The following is a 23,335-nucleotide window of genomic DNA, read 5'->3' on the forward strand; positions in this document are numbered from 1 at the left end:
ACACTTAGAGAAATTATTCTAAATGAAGTGAAGATCAAAATAATTAAAAATTACTAGCAACAATTACAGAGCCTTTTTGGCATCAGTAACTACATGCTACTAATTATTAAAGAAACATATTCATTTGATTTGAATGAATAACCCTGGAGGGTGGGGCACATTTCACTTGATCTACAGAAAGGAGCATACTATTTCCAATTTTTAGAAAAATTTGGTCAGATTTGACAACTTCAGCAAACGCTATGTTGAACTTCAGAGGAAGTAAAAAGTCTACGTCAGCATAATTTAGCATTTATGTTTACGTATATCAGTAGTTTTTACCAACGTACTTGGTGCTCAGTAAGATCTAGTCAAATGAAGGAATAATGTAAACATGTAAAAGCTTTAAAGAATTGATAAGAAATTAGAAAAAGCACATTTTATAGACAAGAGTATGGATGTACAGTAAGGATAAGAATAAGGAGAAACTACCAAGTAGCAAACAGTTCCTAATTCAAGGGGAAAAAATATTTTCCTTCTACTTAAATGCCATGAAGGGTATTCACTGAATGAGTTTATTTCTCACTTTAATGGTGGAATTCTGAAAATCTAGTATTTTTATTTTCTCACTTTACTAGTTACCTCAATCTAATAGTTCTAGAGACAAGAGATATACTTAACAGAAGATAAAATGAATGGCACCATATTTTTTTTACAAATAAGTAAAATTGCTATAGGAAGTACAAATACCAGATAAGATGATTTTTGAGATAAATTTTTCACCAAAAATAAGTTTGAAACATATTTTTAAATGCTACAGTATTATCAACCTCAACTTAAGACATTTAACATCTGATCAAAATATCCCTGTACATAATACAATGTCAAAAGGAAATAATTTTCAACTTCTTTATAAAAATATTCTCTATTATTGCAAAATTCCCTATTTTAAAAAATTTTCAGGAAAGGACAGGGAATTCAGGACATTTAGAATGATCCAAGTACTGTGAAAGGAGGCTCTGCTAGGCTCAAAAAAGCAGAAAAAGGTAAGAAGTATTCATATTGATGAAAGAAAATAATTACCACTAAGCATTCAAGGATTAATGGATTGAATGAGACAAAGGGGAAAAATTCAGTCTGAATTACCTATACATGAAATCTTACACTGAGGAAAGGTTTTCACTTGGGGAAAATTCAAAAGCAGATGAACATACGTTAAATTCACAATCAAAAAACCTAGATGTTGGTTACTTCATCATTCTATCGAGAGTCATCTGACACCTGCCCCTTACACATAAGAAAAAAGCGGCCATTTGGCCAGTGTTCCAATGGACTCTCTGCTAACCCTAAGGTGGCGGGTAGAGAGACTGTAAGCATAATCCCAGATCAGGATTCCTTTTAGAGAATGGTCTAGGAAATGGCAAAGGGGAAACTAGGAGACCAAATGGGATCTTCTCATCACTCCTTGCCATGGGTTGCTGCACAGGAAGAGGTGGAAAATAGCAGATTTTTACCTTGTAACAGCAGGCAGCCATCCATGTATGAGCCGCACCCGGACTTTTGACCTGATTTTTTAGAGGACAAAAAGGGGGCTGTTTTCTGAGATCATACATCAGATGACCTAGTCGGTTGCTACTGCACTATGGTCTGGCCGCAAAAGACACAATCTAAATATCTTTGGATTTCTTGTGAGGTCAGGCTCATATCTTCTGGAAGCTTTCACTCCATATGAATGCCTATGGTCATGAAGCCTTTCTGCACTGAGGAAGGACCAGTGATGACCAATACTAAACAAACTCATTTATAAGAAATCTTAAACACTTTGTCTATTTTCCATTACTAATGAACTCAGCTGAGTTTCCATTCAGGGTTAAGACTTTCATTTTTAAACCCTCTTTATTCCTTCTTAATGGCCAGCATATACACATAATGGTGCTTATTTACATTATAATCTGCTTTCAGAACATTTCTGTTGATTTTTAATAGGCTTTTGCAGAATAAATTTTCACAGTTCAGTTATCCTTATTGCTCCTCCCTATATATTTCCGCGAGCTCATTTTAAAAGGAAGCATTCCATCCAAACTAATACTGCTTAAATATACTGAGTCAACTGAAAGAAATCAATACTCAAAACCATGTTGGTGAGTAAGGAAGTCAAAGAAAGACTCAAACAGAAAAGTTTAAAGAAAAAAAACAGAGAAGAACTGATTCAGTCAATGATTATTGGTGGCGGTAGAGTAATCACATATTTAAGTGATACCCTAAAATAATGCCCACCTCATTAATGACCGCCTTCACAAACAACACAGCTAACAGGGAAAAAATAGAGTTTTACTTGCTCTCAATTTCCCTTCTAACAAGCAGGAAAATGGTCAAAAGATAGCCTGCAGATGGGAAAAGGACACGAAAGGGAAACACTGATAATTACCTCCTGAGTGCCTGGGAGTTGACTAGAAGTTTTTCTAAACCTTGACTTAATCATTGACTCATTATTTTAGAAAAGATTTGTTTTCTCCTCCCAAGACACTGTGGTAAAATAGCAAATGCTACTTATTCTGATACATAACATGTAACTATCACCTAGTTCATGAAAAAATGTGAAAAGCAGTAAAAAAAAAAAAAAAGATAGATCTGATTTTATTTTCTAATATCCATTTACCAGTCATAATTTCAGTTTAAAATTTTAGATATCTAAAAATGGTATACCTCAATGAATAAAAACAATCTATTAGATGGTAACACAAAAGCCTTAAGTACAAAGAGCAAGCAATTCTATCACGGTAAGGTTTTAAAATTATTGAAAACAAATAAGATCATTACCAAATGAAATGTAAAAATTATTGAAAATACTTCTAACTTAAAATTTCTAACTGCTAGCAACCAGATCATTTTAGGCTTGGAAATTTTGTTTCTTCAATTTCAAAAACACCATGCCTTTCAGAAAAAAGACCTTACCGGGTAGAACTCCAAGATGGAGTCAGATGCTTATAGATTCTCTAAATTATATAAAAGGACCAGAAGTACTATCCTCCTTCCATAAGGAGACTGGGTTGGGAGTTAGGAAACCTATATCCCACACAAAATACTGGACCTTAAGCTAGTTACTTAATATCTCTGTTATTCTTTCCTCCTGGAAAATGGCTAAAGACACGTTTATTCCTTTTTCCAACCTGATGAATGAAGGTATGATCAAATGACATATGTTTTACTTAATACTTTACCCCCACCATTAGTGCTACGACTTCACACATTTATAACGAAATAGTAAAGAACCTTGGGCCCATTGCCACAGATTTATCAAAAGAAGCGAAGCATCAGTAATTTCAACTTCAATGAGAGGACACTGGATAACCAGGTGACATACCTTTTGCTCAGACCCACTGGACCCCTCTTCTTCATGGAGGTTGAGGCGTGGCTTGCCATCTGCAGGAGCAGTCCTACTCATCTTTTTCATACTGACAGGCACACAGGGTTTAGGCTCTTCTATTACAAGCTTGCTGCTTTCTTCCAGAGATTTCTGATATGCCGCTAGTGGTGATGGTGGTTCCTCAACACGACCAGATACATGCGTTTTTGGTTTCAGAGTTTCCTTAGCACTCTGTTTTCCTATATCATTTTGGGATTCTGAAAAGTAAGATTTTGTCTTTGCTTCTGAAGTGGCTTCTGCATGGCTTCCATTTGCTTCAAATTTTCCATGCTCTCCTTTGAGATATGAGGTAATCGAATCCCTGCACTGGTCAGGGCTACAAAAGAGAAAATGCACACATTTACAATGGCAACACACGACGGAAAGGCTTCAGAAGCTGCAGAAGTTTAACAATCATGCTTTTAACTGTTTCTGAAGGCATAAAATAGAAAGGCAGGAAAAATCTGGTCACTCAGTCTCAAAGTGTGAGGGACTATCATGGGCGTGGGGCTGAGGAGGAGCTACATAGGCTCTAGGCATCCCGCACACCCCAGCTCCCAACCTGGCTAGCTCTGCTGCCATTTTTTTATTTCCATCGAAGTCTTATGGCTACTTGGATTCTGTATCTTGAAAGGTTATCCCAAGAGGTTCATGAATATACCTAGAGTGAGTTCTAATCTAAAAAGGAAGGATATTTCAAAATGCTTACAATGCCAGGGATAGAAACTGCTGACCAAAGACAAGTACTTGTAATAAAAATTCTAGCATCCCAAAGAAACCCAAATTTTAGTTCTTTGTGTATGTTTTCCATTGCAAATATTGCCATAATGCTTTTCCAACCATAAAAAACTTACTTCCTCCACTCCTGATCTCTGCTGACTTCTCCCACTGGTGATCAGTGTGCTGCTGCACACCCTTTGCTTCTATTTACTCTGAGGTCAGTTTTCCTTTTAACTATTAAAAATGTTTCTCTTCCAACACTCTCTGAAATCGACTTCTAATTTTTCCTGATGTTAGTATAGACTATTCCTTTTATTTTGTAACTGGTGTATTCTTTTTAGTGTCTTTGCTTATTACCTGTGTGTGTACTTATACACACACACTGAAACCTGTGAGACCCAGAACTCGATGGGACTGCCTTGTTTTTACGGGCCTCTCAAGTTTTCTGCCTTTGACAGGGTGCAGTCCTACCACTTTTCTATCACTCGTTTTAGTGGAAAATATTTGAGTTTTTCTTCTCTAATAGGTTTCTGCCTTACACTTATACAGGTTCCAGCTTTTATAGGTTTTATATATAGCATTACAGTGTGTGTGTGTATACTTTTATTTTTTAATAGTACTTTGGGTGAAGGTTTACAGAACTAGCTTCTCATTAAACAGCACGTATATTGTTTTATGACATTAGTTAACAACCCTAAGACATGTCAACACTCTCCCTTCTTGACCTTGGGTTCCCCATTACCAGGTTTTCTGTCCTCTCCTGCGTTCTAGTCTTTGCCCCTGCACTGGTGTGCCCCTTTAGTTTCATTTTGTTTTACAGGCCTGAGTAATCTTTGGATGAAGGGTAAACCACATAAGTGACTTCATTACTGAGCTAAAGGGTCTCCAGGGGCCACAGGGATCTTGGACTTTCTCCAGTCTCTGTCAGGCCAGTAAGCCTGGTCTTTTTTTTTATGAGGTTGAATTTTGTTCTACATTTTCTCCAGCTCTGTCTGGGACCCTCTACTGTGATCCCTGTCAGAGCAGTCAGTGGTGGTAGCCAGGCACCAGTCTGGAGGAGGCCGTGGTAGTTGTGGTCCATTAGTCTTTTGGACTAATCTTTCCCTTGTGTCTTTAGTTTTCTTCATTCTCTCTTGCTCCCGAAGGGGTGAGACCAGTGGAGTATTTTAGGTGATCACTATCATGGATTGAATTGTGTCCCCCAAAATATGTGTCAACTTGGTTAGGCCATGATTCCCAGTATTGTGCTGTTGTTCTCCATTTTGTGATTGTAATTTTATGTTAAAGACTAGGGTGGGATCGTAACACCCTTTACCCAGGTCACATCCCTGATCCAATGTAAAGGTAGTTTCCCTGGGTTGTGGCCTGCACCACTCTTTTTCTCTCAAGAGATAAAAAGGAAAGGGAAGCGGCGGGCAGGGGAGGAGGAACCTCATACTACCAAAAAAGCAGTGCTGGGAGCACAGCGTGTCCTTTGGACCCGGGCTTCCTGTGAGGAGAAACTCCTAATCCGGGGGAAGACTGATGAGAAAGCCAACAGAGAGAGAAAGCTTGCCCCTGGAGCTGATGCCCTGAATTTGGACTTTTAGCTTACTTTACCGTGAGGAAATAAACTTCTCTTTGTTAAAGCCATTCACTTGTGGTATTTCTGTTATAGCAGCACTAGATGACTGAGACAACTGCTCACAGGCTTTTAGGACCCCAGCCGCTACTTACTAAAGTAGAATATAGAATAGTTTCTTTAAAAACTGTGTTACGCCAATTGAGCTAGATGTTCCCTGACCATGGTCCCCCTGGCCCTCAGCCCAGTAATTTGGTCCCTCAGGGAGTCTAGATGTGTCTATGGTGCTTATCATCTGAATACATTCTTTTTTAAAAAATACCAATGCATGTCTAAGGTCAAAAGTCAAAAAGTCCTACATAATGTGAAGATCCTGTAACACATGCCTTTATGACTTGTGTTTAAATTTCCATTCCCTAGTCTATACTGCTTGCGAATCCACAAGGCGCCCCTTGGAAACCCTATGGGGCAGTTCTACCCTGTCCTATAGGGTCGCTATAAGTTGGAATCGACTCGATGACAATGGGTTTGGTTTTTGGATTATTATTGAGAGACTATTTTTTGGGTCAGGCACTTGATACACATGCTACACACTTTCTTTTTCAATCCATGAAACAGCTTGAGGTAAGTAGTATTTTATTCTTAGAGATGATTAAAGTGACATTCTTGGATCTTAGAAGTATATACCTGATATCACCAAGTATAAACCTGGTAACAGTAGGATTTTAAACCAATGTCTGGGACTCCAGATTTTACCACTCTAGAGTGGGGCCAGTAGCACATTGTATAGAGACACAAACCATATTCACGGTCAGGTAATTATTTTGGTTATAAACAAATTTCTATCACGGTAATACTATTTAAAGAGGCATATATCCTATATGTTTCTAATTATGTAAAATAATATTCATGTAGAAAAAAGGAAGGTATATAAAAAATGTTAACAGTACTTTCCTTTATATAGCTGGAGGTTAGATAATTTTTCTTTTTGCTTCTCTGCGTTTTCTACGTTAAGACATTTAAAAAAATGTGCACAGAAGAAAGGAAATATACCAATAATTTTACGGTGATTATTGCCAGGGAGTGGGAGTATACTGATTTTTTTCATCTGTATTCTTAAATTTGTTATAATAAGCATATTTATGTTTGTAATCAAGAAACAGAAATGCTTATATTTCTAAAACACTTGGACTTTTATTACATTATTTTGAATGAGTATTAATTACTGGTTATATGAAAAAATAATACAAGTATTATTAAAATAAACTAAAAAGAGTAGTCTTCTAAATGAAAGGAATGTATACATCTTTGGCACGTGTATTAAATTTTTTTTGCATTTTTGAGCTCTCAATAGTTTTGAGAATTATATTTTAATTTAAAGTAAATTTCCCTTTCCAGATTAGCATAATGAACAAACTTTTAAAGCAGGAATTATCCTCAAACTGGAACGGTAATTTAGAAAACAAAGCATTGCTTAAAAAAGAATATATTGAAAACAAACTATTAATATGTAACCTGTGTTTCACTTTCCTTTTTCTTAAATAGAGCCATACCTGTCATCCAGTCGATCTAGTAACCCACCAGTTACTCTCCGAGCTTGAGCAAGGGACTCTAGGTTTCCACTTGATGTCTCGTTCTGCCAACCTGTAATTGAAGACATTTCCCGTTCTGCTTGCTGAACACGTTTAAGAATAGCCTGTACTTTTTCTTCTGTCATCTCCTCAGACTCAACTCCTTCTTCAAGTTGAATGTCCTCAAATAGACATTTGAATTTTTCTTCCGTCATCTCCTCATCAGGACCAGATTTTTCTTTCTCCTGCTGCTCAGAGCTTACTCCTACTTTTCTATGCTGTTTCAATGGTTCTGCTGGCTTAACATCTTTTGGGACCCCAGCCAAACTTCCAAGGTATTGAGGATACTCACTCAGACATACATCCTCCAAATGGCTCTCATCTACATCCATTGCTCCAGGCATTTCTGTTAAAGGCACTGAATCTTCCAGTTTGCTGTCTTCTACAGAAGTGTCTTCAGCAGTTACAACTGGAGGTCCATCTGCTGAATGCTCTGTGTTTCCCTGGGAAGGCACTAGCCCATCACTCAGTCTACTGGGGGTTCTAAGGGGAGACTCTATGCTAGAGAGATCACTAAAATAATCATCTTGCTGAAAAGGGGTGGGTGGTATGTAGTGTAACCCTGTGGGGGTTTCCAGTTCCACTTGAAGGGAAGGATAACCTATGGAAGACAGTACATATGGACTAACTGGAATGAAATAGAGCACATCAAACAAAACATATGAATGACTAAAATTATACAGCAAGTATGAAAATGTATGATGAATTACAGATTAATGTTGATAAATTTATTGGTTTAGTTCAATTAAATATAACACAATGGAATAACAAGCCTAGTGCAAACTACAATAAAATAAAATACTAATTAAGATATGATTTGTTTCTACCGATTCTGGCAATTTTAATATAATGACATAAATAAATAAGCTAATTTAATCCAATATAAAGTTAGTTGTCATCATATGATACATTTATTTCATGGCCCAATTTATTATTTTCCTACTTTTAGCATGCAATATCTATATTGTGGTAGAATGAATACAGCAACCACAAGAAACCAATTTTTGGAAATAATTACAACTTATTTTAAAAACTGTACATATTAGCAATGCAACCGAACTCTAATTCTTATTTCACATGAAATTTACAGCAAAGAAAAATGAATTTAATGTCTGGAAGGAAATGATTATTAGATTGTAGAGGAGTGGCACTGGGAAAAAAAAATCTAAAAAGATGTTTTAGGAAAAGGATTTAAAAAGCTGAGACAAAGCAAGAATTGTTAAGTTTTCAGGTGTCATAATGTGACAGACAGATGAAAGGGCTGTGGTGTGTATGGAGGTCTCGGTGAGCTTGGTGACAGAGTTCCAGTCAGAACCACAAACCAAATAAAGAGGAAAAAGAAATGATACACAACAAACACAGGAGAGAAACCACTGGCAAAGGGCACACTGAAGATTCACAAGAACAATATGAAACATGGAGGTTTCTTGCCAGCTACACCATGGGGCGGGAGGGAGCAGTATCCTTGTCTTAAACATTACTACATGGACTAGGGAAGTCTTTTTCTGCTTCAGCAAAGAGAAAAGTCAACAAAGGTCTGGTCATGGTGAGGAAAGGAACTTCCACAAAAGTTCAAAGGAGAGACAGGGGAAAAAAAAAAAAAAAAGGCAACGAAGCAAATTTTCTGAACCATTGGTCTATAAAACTAACGGCTAATTTTCCATCCTTCAGAGACAAATACCAACTTGGCTTTTTGTTGTAAACTTTAACTGCTATAACCCACTGCCCTTGAGTCGATTTCGACTCATAGCGACCCTACAGGACAGAGTAGAACTGCCCCACAGAGTTTCCAAGGAGCGCCTGGTGGATCTGAACTGCCAACCTCTTGGTTAGCAGCCGTAGCACTTAACCACTATGCCACCAGGGTTTCCACGTAACTGCTATAGGTAAGTGAATACGTTTTTCAGTTACGGTCACCTACATACCAGTTTGTTGAGAAGTTGGCTAAAATTAGCTTAAGTTTATAATCTGCATAAGTAAAATTTAGTTTAAATACATGTTCCTAAGTGTCCTTAAGAATTTTTAAACAAGGAATATAAAATATTAAGGGATAGCAGCAAAAAGCACTTGAGAATTTATTTTAATGCTATTCAAATTTAAAAATGTTAAATGCACCTTTCAAGTCCACTGAATACTTCCATTGTTTTCTCGTGATCTTTTTTATTGGAACTACTTTTCTTAAAATATTTTTTCCTAAATTTATAAACTCTTACTTGGCAACAATTTAGAATTTGATATGACACTGGCCTATATTTATCTAGCACAAAAAAGAGTCTGGATACCATTATATGGCCTCATATATAACACAAGATCCTGAAAAGAGCATTTTTTTTAAGGCTCTATAGCATTTATAAGCTTAAAAAGAAACCACTTTCACATTATTACCCATCATGTTTATATTATGTGGAAACAAGATATGCTTTAGATTTTTTGAGAATTTGAGATCTTTTGCCACAGAACATAAGTTAGAAGTTGTTGATTCTTGTTAGTCTAACTTTGCCAGTTTGAAAATGGAAAAGTCACCATATTTTAAAAGCTTGGAATAGAAAAATATTCCTGCCCTTCTTCCTGTCTCCACACCATAAACAGTTTTTATTCAGAATTCATTGTAGGAATAAGCTTCCATTTTTTGAAGACCATAATAAAAAGATATGTTTTTCTTAATACTCTGATGGAAAATGCCCCAATTTACATAAGGAAGGAGAGATAATTATACAAATTAAGCTAATGTGAGGGAGTTACTACTATGTTATTAACATCCATACTCACTGAACTAGAAATTATGCCGCTTTTATATATGATAGATCCAGTATGATTTTTCTAAAGAATAAATGGCAGCATATACAGTTAAAATGATGCTAAATAAACTAAAGCTCTGATTTGATTGCTATGTTATACTTTTTCAGTTCACACTTTAGTACTCTGTCCCAGAACAGTAATTCACCATTAATAATTTGCACGCTATACATTTAAGCTTGACCCAATACCTTGCTTACTTGGTAAAATGGCTTACGATTTGCTTTTACCTTTATATGAATAAAGGAGATCACTAGTTTTTTGGTTAAAGTAAAAATGAAAAATGAAAAAATTCATGTATTCTCCTTTGGTCATAAAAAATATCTGAAATACTGTTTCAGATAACTTTTTATACCTCATTATTATTATTTTTTTATAACAGATACATTTACCAAGTTAGCTCTGTTATCAGAGTATTTATTTGCAGACTCTGGCTGTGAAAATGAGAAATTAAGTCAAGTGAATCACTTCAGTTGGTTTTCAGTGACTGCCTTGTCCAACTGTACTTTCAGATTTTATCAAAATGATGAAATAAATAATGAACAGTAAATTCAATTACCATCAACAGGGTCATGGAAAACATTGTTCTCATCTGCAAAACTCCTGGTGCCTGAAATGTTTCCATAATCAAATATTGGGCCTTCCAGCAGAGTCACTATATCTATTCGATTAATTTTTGTCAAGACTGCAGTTAAGGCATCAGCTGAAAAGGAGAACATCAACAACAAAAAGGCTGAAAACCCAATTAAGAAATTACATTTTCTTCCAGTAAGTACAATACGTACACAAAGACATGATTTTTGTGACCCTCCCCACGTTAGCTCCTCCCTACACCAGCTCTGCAACATCACTACCTGGCGGGCTTAGAGTGCTCCCTGCTGCAGGGAAGACATGCTTCGTCTTAAGAATCACCTTGTGGAAGCTGTCTGGGACAACACCAGCATTCACTGCACTGTTACAGAGCATATGGGCCTCAAAATAACTAGACTCCTTTTAGCTACAAGGGGATCCAATACACTTTAACCAAGTTCTATGCCTTTAAAAATGCCAAAATAGGCCACCCTCAAAATTCAATGCTTAACATTTTAACGACTTACTAAGGTCAGGCTGACACAGGCAAACAAACCCACAGTCACTTACTCCACATTGTTGTGGATTGGTATTTGCCGTAGTATAGCACCCCCATGAAACAAAACAAAAAATATTAGAGAATTTTTGCCACCACAGACCAAGGCAAATAAAATGATTTGGTTGCCTAACTTTACCCTATCCCTCCTTCTCCACCGCCCTGCCTATCTATCTATGGCCATGACAGTGGCTTCAGAGTGTTTTTGATAACCACGCCATGATTTAACAGCTAGAACTGTGTTTTAGTTTTGATGGCCACTGAACTACGGGCAAAATGCAAAAAATCCCCTCTACTTGCTTTCTCAAAAGCATCCAAAATGCAAAAGTTTAGAGTATCAGCACTAAATTACAGAAGTGTAACTTCAAATGACTTGCCATCACTTTATGATTGCTCTGATCTAGTTTTCTATATTAAAAATTACAGAAAACTAAGAACAGTATTCCAAATGAATATAAGAGTAGGCTTATCTAATAAAATATTGCATAGATGCAGTTTTGCAAGTTAAAGTAATGTAACTCGGCATACTTGTAGCATTTTTTCCATCTCTGGTAACCCATTTTTTTAATAACATGAAGCTTTGAGAAATTAAAGAATTAGGGTTTTCCACGCGTATTTGATTGATTTCATCCACGGAAAAATTCAATTCCCTTGCCAGTTCTGTAAAAAAGAAAAAGAGTTACTAGGATTTCATGTTCTATTTTTGTCATATATATTTCATAAAAGTAATGCTCAATTGCCATACACACACACAAAGGAAGTTTATAGTAAAGCCTGAGGACAGCCCTGGTCATTACCTTTACAGCCTTGATTTCACAGGAAGTAGTGCTCATACACAGGAAGTGACTTAATTCTCTTAAGAGAATAAAAGAGGATGTTACTTGATTCTTTTAATTCAGACAAATTATTCTCTACAATTTGGGCAAACTGCATATAACTGTAGGGGTACAGCTCATAAACACGGGCACAAGAAAGGGCTGGTCCTAGGCAATTTTCATGAAGTGCACCTTTTATTCACTATTCTGCTCTACGAGGTCACTATGAGTTGGAACTGACTCCGTGGCCATGGGTTTGGGTTTTTTTGGGCTAGTATATAGCTTCATTTTATATAGCTTCAAGTCTCATGAAGGATACTCGGATAGGCTAAATCAAGATTCCAAGTTTGATCGTCATACATAATATGCCGCCACTTTTGTAAAAAACGAGAAAGGTACCTTTCTATCCATCTACGTGTATATACGATATTCAATCTTGTAAATGCCGATAGTGTCTTTGGAAAGATACATACAAGTATTAATGGCTGCCTTGAGGGAGGGAAACAGAGGCAAAGGTGGAAAGGAGACTTACTTTTCACTCCTTATATATATTTGTATAATTTGAAAAAAAAAAATTACAGGTGCTTATTACCTTAAATGAGTATAGAAAGTAAAATGGAAAAAATTGGTCAAGATTCTATCCCCCTTAAGTAAACTGGAAAAGATTCCCAGCAGTCTGGCAAAATGCATTCACACACTCAAAAAAAATTCGTATCCTTTGATCAAGTGATTCACTTCTAGGAGTCTATCCTGACAACACATACAGGTGTAAAAAATAATTTATATACATGAATGTTCAGGGTAGGCTTGTACTAGTGAAAAATGAAAACAATCCAAATGTTGAACAAAAGAAGAGTTAATTAATCTAAGGCACTGACTTGAAAACCTTTTTGATCATGACCTACAGTTAGGAATACACTGTATATCACAGTGACCATATAACTGAAACTAGATCTTCATGGAGCAAAATTTAGCCTTAATACATGTAATTCACATTTTTTTTTCCTATTCTATTCCATTTAAAAACAAAAAGTTTTGAATTCATTTCATCACTCACTAATGCACTGTGTCCCACATCATTATATGGTAATGTCTACTGGCTATGCTATCATCCATTAACACTGTGGTAACAAAATATTTAGCTTTATAGAAAACTATGTAATTACAAATAAAAAAACAAAAAACTACTGTATATCCAAAAATATAAAAGACTTCTAAAAAAAAATTGAAGTACATTAAGATGTTAACAGTGGTTCTGAGGGACAGATTTAAATTTTGCTCTTCTAATTTTTCTAATTTCATTGAGAATACAGTAATTCTAATTAGAAAATTATTTTTTTTAACTTCCTCTTATCTTTTAAGAGGTAATTCTCCCCCTGCCCAACAAGACCTCATGACCAAACTGCAACCATTGCGTGGAGTGTCAATGAAGAGCAAAGACACAGCATCACTAAGAATTTTATAGCATGCTAAGTGAAATTTTAGTTCACTGCACACGTTCAGAGGTTGAGAATGGTGGTAGGGTTGGGGGTGATGTAATACCAATGTTGAAGAAATTCTAGCGCAGTCTTGCCAAAAATAGTTCTGTATTTGGTTATTCTTATGCCACCTCTTCTCCAAAAATTTAAAAAGAGCTGTATTTGCTTTAGAAAAAAGAAATCTAATATTTATGGGCATATATATTACTGCAAAATCAATATTTGCACCAGTACATTTTCAGATTACAATGTACAGTGCTAAAGTATAATTATTATTAATTTGACTGTTGGCAAATATTTATATGTAATGAACTGCTATTAACTCTCAGCCACCCACAATAGATAACTCAAATCGTCTGTCTTTTCAAAGATCAAGTAGGCTCCTGGTCATTAGCTACGTGCCTGAGAACATGAACTAGGTGGAAGGAGGGTTTGATATGTGGTTGTGGGGAAAGGGAGCGTGGGGAGTACTGAGAACATTCAAAGTAAAAATGCACCTTCTTCTCACTTATCGACTATCTCATTATCTGACGTTTTGCATTTATTACAAAAGTAAAAAATCTACCATCTGACTATTTTGCGCATTAATGATATTCATCTGGCAATAACAAACACCAAGGTTTTGAGGCAAGGGTAATACTGGCTTCGAGGGTTCACGTTATACGTCAGCTTGGCGGGGCCATGATTATCAGTGGTTTGACAGTTATGTAATGATGTAATTTGGCAGTTATGTAATGATAATAGTCATTCTCCATTTTGTGATCTGATGTAGTCATCCTCTATTTTTGCTTAACACCAATTCTGCGTAATGACCTGGTCTTTGGAACCTAATCATGTCGATAAGTGGGGAGGGGGTGTATTTAGACGAGCTAGTTTTCCATATCTAGTTTCATATTCTCCCTTTTAATAATGTAGATAATTATTTACCCAAGTATGGAAGGTATACTGCTGCTGGTATACAAGGTGACTTTAAATGTGGGGAAAAAAAAATTTAGCTATTGTGTTTTTGGCTGTGCATTTAAAAATGTATATTCTACCTGTCAAGACTCTCAGATTCATCTGAGATAGGACTTTAGGGCCCATTAACATCAAAACTAAAGACAGAATTGTCTCATTGATACAGAACCTCATTTTTATATTTAATCAAGTGAAATCAAGCCAAATACTCAATTTTCTACACACTGGTCGTGTGTAAATGGTTCCATCCATTTCATATAAGAACTCAACTACTTTTTAAATTGAATAGATTTGTGTCCTATCTTATTTTAATTAAAAATTTAAGCTTACTGCCATTCTTTTTTTTGTTTATATAATTATTGCAAATGACCCTGTTTTCCATTATCAAAGTAAAAGTTTTCCTTCTAAAAAAATCTTTGAACATATAGGCGAGTCCATTTAAAAAAAAGCATATAGACAGTGTATGTGTATCACAAATATTGTGAATATGACTCACAAATGACTAAAATTTGTGAAACCCAGGCATAAGTTAATTGAACTGTTTGCCTAAGAGAGTTGCTCTAAGGGCATGTATAATGTTAAATAGTTTGGATTATTTAAAAGTGACAGACCTTAGCTTTGTTTTCCTTTATGCCACAAAATAGATTTGCTATTAGGTAAAGTATTTTAAAGTATCACCAGAAATGGCATTGTGAAGAAAGTGCTTAAATTCAAGGTAAAATGAGATTTTAAATTCTATTCCCTAGTGTATGTATGTGTGTATATATATATATATATACACACATACATACATATATAAAAATCTTGGGGAACGTATACAAGGTAAAAAAAAAAAAAAAAAAGGTACTGTCACTAATTTTATGTGGACAGACAGAATTATGGGTGATAAAAATGTTTATTATTTTTTGCTTGTTTCTATTTTTTATAATGAACTGCTTCTGCATAAGACAAAAATTGAGAAACTGCATTTGTTTCATTCAGGAGTGTATACACTTACCTGTCCAACTAAGTCCCAGGTGATCGGCTACTATTGCCATCCTGATATCTGTCCGTTCACATGGACTCTGTGGACCTAAGATTTACAATTTCTTAATTAAAATAAATATCAAGAAAGATGCGATACTGGAAAATTGCTTTTAGAAGTTCTCAGATTTTACAGAGAGACTAATGCTAACACTGTACATTTAAATGTGTCCTAATCACCTACATGAACACTTCTCTTTTCACATGGCTCACTTATTTTTCACCTACATCAGGCCAAATGTCAGACTACATGGATGCTCAATGTCATGGAACTGAACATGCTGACAAGCTAGCTACTTTACAACAGTTACAGAATTGTTGTGTTGTGAAAACACCATGATGGGATGTCAACATCTGTGCTTTTACTTTGACAGAATCATATCCGTTCACACAATAAAAAAAAGTTGCTCATCTTGAATGACACCGATATATCTTCAGCATGCTTCCCTAGCTGTCTACAGTGTAGTTTGATTCAAAGGAAGAAAGAAGAGTGTATAAGACAGCACATACAGATGACAATGACAGAATGAGAAACTACGGTTAAGTCACTCCACAGGCAATCACAACAGTTCATGCACTAGGATCTACAAGTTGGAAAGTGTTTACAAACTAGGCTTGTTCTCCAGGATGTGAGCAAAGAGTGCTCAAGAAACCTGACTGCCTTCATTCTCACCAGTCCTCCTACTGTTCCTTTTCTCACTGCCGGCTTTTTCACTCTTTGATTTTAAAGGTGCTGCCTCTGTTTTCTTATCTCTAGCAGGCTTCGTTGTAACTGAAGGCTGGCCACCCCGGGAAGTCTCGGACAACGACGTGTTTCTTGAGGTACTGTCTTCCTCATCGGACAACTCGGACTGCATCTTTTTGTCTTCTTCAGAGAGGCGGTCCACAAGCTTTAAGGTCTCACCACTAATTCCCTTAAAATATTCAATGGAATGTTTACAAACTTCCTTAAGCTGACTTTTCCTAACTTTAACTGTGGTGGTGGTGGTGGAGGTGGTGGTGGTGGTGGTAGTGGTGGTAGTGACATAGGTGGATCTTACCTTTACTGGCAACTTGGACGGAAGCTGTTTGGCCTTGCCTTTCTCTGGCTGACCTTGCTTGTGTGTGGCACATGCTTTTCTAACTGAAGCTACGTTATCCCTGTGTGTGCTTTTTACTGGAATTCTGGACTTTACATCTACACATGGAGAAGTAGTAAGGGCTCTGGTTTTCTCAGATGAACTAACCTGCTTCATTTTACTTGTTCTAATGTTTGGCATATGATTCGGTGGGAAGGTATCTTTTGGTGAAGTGGCCTTTATGGGAAGTTTGGATTTTCGCCTAATCCCTACCATTTCTCTTGTCTTTTGCTGCTCTCCAAGGGCTTTCTGCTTATCTCTTAGACAGTGTCCTTGCAGTACCCCTGTCTTTTTTCCAGATGAGCTTTTCACTGTATTAACTTTGTCTGTGGTACAAGTGGGGGCAGAATGTTCTGTTAGAACTACATTACTTGTAATGTTATCTGTCTGTATAGTGGAAGAATCCAAATTGTTGTTGTTATTAAAATTATCTTTTTGAAAATCATGTTTTTCTTGAGGCCTAATGCCCATCTGGCTATTAGCTGTACTTGAAATCATTATAGTTTCATTCTCTAATCCCTGACAACTGGTCATCACAGCTTCTAGCTTATCTGTTACTTCTCCAGGGCCTTCTTTCTTCAAGGTCATGGTGGATGCTGAAATTCCCATTTTTATAGGTGTGCGCAACTTGGGGTCAACTTTAGAGGTATTAGTGGCTGCTGCTGATTTCTCCAGGGAGCCACTACTGGATGTGCCTTCCTGACACTCTCCGCTGGTCGGGATTCTGGGGGTAGGTTCGACTGTAGGTGTCTCTACATTTCTCTCTAGATTGGTTTCTACAGTGGTGTCCCCTGACTGTGGCTGTAGGGTGTCAGTGACCATACTTTTATCCCCTTCCCCCTGGTCCCCTGACTTCCCTTCAGAAGTATGCTCACCAATCTGGAAAAATTGGAGCCTCTCTTCAACAAAATCCCTCTTGCTCATGTCAATTGCACCACTGCGAGTCATCTCAAACATTTTTCCTTCATGAAATGGGAAGGGGTTAGGCTCACTAGTAGGGGTACTTTCATCAGTTGGTGTTCTGGCTGGTGTTGTATCAGGGGTTGTTGCTGGAGATCGGTCTTCAACTGCCAGACCCAATGGCTTAGTTTCATCTTCCCGTGATTTACTGTCAAAAACTTCATCATCCCCTCGGTTATTAGACCAAGGATCAAAATCTAGGCCTTTGGTAGCTACTGTTTTAAAAGGAGTGGCAAATTCTTCATCTACTTTGTAACTGAAATAAGTATCAGGAAACACTGATCTGTCAGGATGTCTGCCTTCTAGTGTGAAAAACTGGGCCCCTGACCTCTGATCAGTCTTATCAGGAGTCTTTGCAGATGAAGAACTTTTAGAAGGTGGCTTATCTTCATCTGGTCCCACCTTTCCCTCCTCCTCAATAACTTCAAGTTTACTTTGGCTAAAAGAACGATCAGCTGGCTTCAGAATGCCCTCTGTGTTCCAGACATCTTTCTTAATTTCCATGGTTTGGAGTGGGAGTTTAGAATCACTCTCTGTCAAACCGTCATCTTCATCTTGCAGGTCGTAGCCATCCAAAGAGTCAATCTCCGTGGCATCTGTATCATGAGAAAACTCTGCCGTGGTAGCAATGGAACATTCTGTGATGGACTGGTCGTTGTTCCCATTCTGGGCAGTTTCATTCTGAGGTGAATCAAGGCCAAGGCCGAATTCACTGTCTCTTCCAGATCCGTTAGTTTCCAAGTCTTTCTGGTTGGAATCCTTTTCAGCAGAAGCTTTGCATTTTGTCATTTCTTTTTGTTCTTCATCTACTTCCTTTAATTTGAAGGTGTATTTTTTAACTGGGACTGGTTGATAAAGAGATTCATCATCACTTGAATCACTGATGTCCGCACCGGGAGGAACTGGCGAAGGTGGCTGCACTCTGATGACTGGTTCAGCCAGCTGGTACTTGTCATGCTCATCTAACAGATTGACTTCAATCATGTCAATCTCTTTTTCAGGAAGATAATGATGTTTATCTGACTCCATCTGGTCTGCGTCCAGTGGTGGAGGAGGGGGAAATTCAATATAGGCAACTCTATTATTTTTTGGTCTTTGGTTAGAGTCTTTGCTCACATCATTAGGGATTTCATGCTCAAGTGTTGTTGCTTCCTCCACTGTCGGCTGCTTTAAGGAGGTTGACTTGGCCTGCTCCTCCTCCTCTGATTCCTCAGAAACCTCGGGAATTGGGCTGGGTTTGCCTGGTATATAAGCTATGAGCGAGTCTGGTGTCTTGGATGTAAATTCATAACTCACTTCTTCTGAACTGGGTGTTTCTGGGGTTAAAGGGCTTTTCCCAGAGCTGTCTAGAAAGGATACTTGCTCTAGAGTATCATCTTCTGGACTACCTTGGGGAGAAGGAGTCTGCTTTTGCTGTCTAGTAGTATAAAAGGTTCCCCTTGTCTCTTGCACTGTCTTACATTCCTGACTTATAATTTTTTTAATACTTCCTTGTTGTATCTCCTTTTCATATTGCTTCCCCACTTGTACAAAACTAACATAAACAGGTAAAGATTTTATCTCTTTCCCTCCCTCTGTCTGGGCTAGTGCTGCAGCTTTTTCCAATCCATCAATGGGACTATGGTCAAATACATCACTAGAGGGAGATTCCTTTCCGGGACTAAACTCTAAAGAGTCGGGAGACTTGGTGGGAGAGGTTTCAATTTCATCGAGAGGCGGGCATAAGCCTACATAACTTTGATTTTTTGAAAATCTGCTGATTTCTGCATAGGTAACTTTTTCATCTTCTACAGAATGAAAGTGCTGTGTCTCGATTGTCTCTTTACTCATACTTGATTGGGGTAATTTTTGGGATAGTTCATGGTTTGGAAATGTTGGCTGCTCACAAAAACCATCAGGAATATTAGAAGACAGCATTCTCCTCTCATCAGCAACCCTGACGGGAATGTGCGACACCGCTGAGCTCTCACTTCTCCTGGAAGGCTGATCAAGAGATCCACCCGGACGTTCCCCCTCTTTAACAACGTATTCCCTATATAAGACTTTTTTGGAGGGAGATTTTACAGTCATTTCCTTAATTTCTGAGAGAGAGCCATTTGTTAACAATTTGTGTTCTCTCTCAGTCACAGACATAAATTCACTCTTTTGATCAACACTTTTATTCTCAGGGTGAGCAATGTGATTCTCTCTTACATCATGAATGAGTACATGCGAAAGTTTTTCTTTCTGTGACTTATTGTTAGTAGCTCCAGAACTTTCCCATGTTCTAAAAACCTTTTTGTCCCACGGTCCCTTAGTTGTTAAATCTGAGGTTACATGACATGCCAAGTCTGTAGCCTGTTGCTCAGAAAAATAGTCAGGCATTGCTTTACTTGACATTTCAGTTCTCTGTTTTTTCACATCATCAGAGACAGAATCATTTACAACAATATCATCACTTTGGACATGCTCATCTTGAGTTTTTAATATCATGAAATCTTTTTGCACAGATACACTTTCATCTGAGAGGTCTATGGCCTTCTGCTGTTTTTCCCTAGCAAAAACTTGGTAGACGGGTAGCTTGCTCTCCTGTATTTTTTTAACTGGGATTCTGGATTGGCCATCTGGTTTTTTGTCTTCTTGAGATATGTCCTTATTTTTTGCATGTATGCCTTGTTCAAATTTTAATTTAATAGAACTGAGTTTAGATTGTTTGAGTTGAAACCCAGACTGGGGCCCCTCTGGTGCTTTGCTCTGTGAAACACTTTCTTTGTCTTCCACTGTGGACCTGCCATCCTCAGTCTGTTGGGAAAGAACCTTCTTCTCTGGACTGCTGGGGAGACTGGATGCTTTCCTCTCTTCAGCTACGGGGAAGCCTTGTCCATCATGGCCATGTTGCCTTGCCTTAACCCACTCATCGTTGGACACCAACAGTTCCATCAGCAGTACTTTCTCAGGGCTGCTACTGGAAGAGCTTTGAGAAGAGTATTCTTTGCCATTTTTAGGGCGTGGCTTTTTCTCTGGGGACTGCAGTTCATCATTTAACTTTTCGGTTTTGTCACGAAAAAACTGTGACACTTCAGTCAGTTTTTCTTCCGCCTCCTTCACAGTCCTGTCCACCCTATCTTCATATAGAAACTTCTCTCTACCTCTGTCTAATCTGTCCTCAGTAAAGCGCATCCACATGGCATGTTTTGGACTACTAACATCGCCAGAATAGTGCAACACTGTCACTTTATCAAAATGCTCATCTTTAGACACTTTACCTACCCCATTTTCAGACACATCTTTATAGATTTTGGAGAGAATTTCTTTTTTGGGGGCAGTGGCTACTTTTTCTCTGGACCACTTATCAGACCCCTGTAACTCTGAGCTAGGGGTTCCTGCATGGTCTGTAACCGATTCCTCAGTATCAGAATGAGACACATCTAGCTTTTCTGACAGAAGCATTTTTTCAGCAAACCTGTAAGACTCCCCTCTTAGTTCTGACAACTCATCGTCATGGTATTCTATTGAGTGTTGACTCAAAAGCTTCAATGTTTTATAAGAGTCATCAGATATGAGTTGAGCAGAACTAGGACGACTATCTTCTTCTTGGGACACAGGAGTGTTTACTCTGGAAGATTCAAGGTAAGAAGGCAATGACTCCTCGGCAGTAAGTTCTTCTTCTTCTTGCTGACCCTGTTCCTCTGAGCAAGGAAAAGCATCGTGTTTTTCTGGCAGAAAATCTTTTAGGTTAATATCTCCCCGGGATAAGTCTTTCTGATATACATACATTTCCTTTTCTGGATGCTTTTTGGTTTCTCTAATAATGACTTCAGTGGGCTCAGCTTGGTTACCTTTTTCGATGTGGACTTCTATTATACGCTCCAGTTTGGGTTTCATTTGGTTGTCCTTCTCTGCATGCTGGGCTGAGGTTTCAGCAGCAGACTTGTGAATATCTGGAGACGCTGCAGACTTATGTTCAAACAGACCTGCCAATTCTTTGGAAGGGTCCCTGCCGGACTGAAAGGCCTTCATGATGTCATGGACTGACATGGTTTCTTCAATTCGTTCAGAGGCACCTTCACTGCCTGGTGGAGAATGATAAACCATCCTGGTGGTTGTGGTTATATGAGTCTCTTCTTTGACACGCATGCCTTTGTTCAAAACCTGATTGTGGTCATCTTCTTCACTACCGGCTTTCATTTGAAAAGCTTTAACTTTTTCTTTAATACTAGAAGTGGTAGGCTTTGGCTCCAGTTCCATAAAGGTAGGTGAAGGTTTGGGTGACACGGGCTCTTCTGGTTGGGACTGAGGAACATCACCAGCTGAAGGCTCATAGCTCCTGATAACATGAACCACTTCAGTTCTTGTTTCTGTAATAACAGGAGGGATGGGAACTTCATGAAAAAGTGGTTTAGGACCAGTGCTTTCAGCGCTTTGTGGGGCTGAAGGTGTTTTTTCACTTCTTGTTTCAAAGCCACTGTCAGACAAGGGACTTTTATCTTGGTCATGTTGAGAAAAGTCATCTGGAGACTCTAAAATAGTATCTGTTCCAAAAAAGGAATCGGCCATTTTACATAATTCTTTCTCAGAGGTGGAAGGCCTCATGGAGGCTGGAGGCATTTTGAGTTTGTGTTCCTGCAAAGCAATTGCTGGTTTTAAAATTCTCTTCTGTCTCTCTTCACCATCCTTCTTTGCATCCTCAAACTTGTACTTTAAGTTTGTCAGGGAACTACTCCCAATATCATTTGTTAGGTAATCAATAACTTTGGTCAAGTTATAATCCTTTTCAGAGGTGGTTTTTGCTCTTACTTGCACTCTTTCTGGCAGAGATGGAGAATGGCTTGCAGCAGCTTGTCTTGCTTCTTTTATTTCTTCTGAACTAAATTCTATCCAGTCGTCTTCTGGAGAGTGTCCTTTGTCACTCTTTGGTGATTTGGGTGATCCTTTATTATCTACACACACATCCTTTTTAAGGATTTCACTAACTTTTACTAAGTCTTCCTTTACTTTCTCAACAATTTTGAAAGGCTCTTCATCATCAATTTTCCCTTCTTTTGGGGGTTCAGTTTGGAATGGCTTCTCTTCAGGCACATCTGTCTGTAGTATTGCTGTCATCCGCATTAGGTCCTCTTTCATCTCAGCCACGTCTTTTAGTATCTCCTGACTGGAAGATAAAGAAGATGGTGTAGACAACTTAAGGGCAGAGGGTGCAAGGAACAAGGATGACTTAACTGGAGATGATGTTCGACTGAAATGGGGCTGAGGACGTGTCTCCGTAGTCAATGTTTTAATGGGTGACAGCAAGGCTGCTGCTGATTTTGTAAGGGAATTAGAGTCTGGAAGTTTCTTTAATGCTGGTTCTGGCAAAACATTGACTACAGAGTATACTGGCACTGTTATTATTGATGAAGTTACAGATGAGGTAGTTGCAGATATTGACGACCCAAGGGATGTATAGAGTGCACTTGCGGAAGGAGTTCTTAGAGACTGAAAAGCTGATGGTGCTGAAGAAACATATGACCTGAGTGGGGAAAACGGCATTGCTGTTGTGGTAGAAAACACTTTCTCAACTGTGTCCGTGGCTGCATTTACCACAGGGCTTACAGAGTTTGTAGCTGTAGAAATTTTTTCTTGTAACGTGGCAGTGGCTTTGCATCCGTTGATTAAAGTTGAAGATGATGGATATTTCAGAGGGGAAATAGATCCATTGACTAATGCTACCTCTGCATGTCCCGGCATCTGTTTCACAGGCGATGAGAGAGAAGATGCCATGGTAACTTTAGCTGAAGAAATGACGT

The 23,335-nt window shown here is 38.0% G+C and overlaps 1 protein-coding gene and 1 long non-coding RNA gene across 2 annotated transcripts in view; one reads left to right on the top strand and one right to left on the bottom strand.

Annotated features, from left to right (window-relative positions):
• The window catches only part of LOC135227928 (uncharacterized), a 29,303-nt gene extending 22,030 nt beyond the window's left edge, over nt 1-7,273 (top strand). The window contains exon 4 of the long non-coding RNA XR_010318102.1: nt 7,212-7,273. This is a non-coding gene — a long non-coding RNA (uncharacterized LOC135227928). The remainder of the gene's footprint in view (nt 1-7,211) is intronic.
• ANK3 (ankyrin 3) overlaps nt 1-23,335 on the bottom strand; it is a 713,581-nt gene that overhangs the window by 22,134 nt on the left and 668,112 nt on the right. Inside the window, exons 36-40 of the mRNA XM_064269618.1 lie at nt 15,467-15,541; nt 11,748-11,879; nt 10,653-10,796; nt 7,220-7,898; nt 3,344-3,722 (exon numbers count right to left, since the gene is read on the bottom strand). Coding sequence (XP_064125688.1) covers nt 3,344-3,722; nt 7,220-7,898; nt 10,653-10,796; nt 11,748-11,879; nt 15,467-15,541 — 1,409 coding nt within the window. The remainder of the gene's footprint in view (nt 1-3,343; nt 3,723-7,219; nt 7,899-10,652; nt 10,797-11,747; nt 11,880-15,466; nt 15,542-23,335) is intronic.

Source organism: Loxodonta africana, chromosome 16 (assembly GCF_030014295.1).
Source record: "Loxodonta africana isolate mLoxAfr1 chromosome 16, mLoxAfr1.hap2, whole genome shotgun sequence".
In the NCBI taxonomy this organism is placed as follows: domain Eukaryota; kingdom Metazoa; phylum Chordata; class Mammalia; order Proboscidea; family Elephantidae; genus Loxodonta; species Loxodonta africana.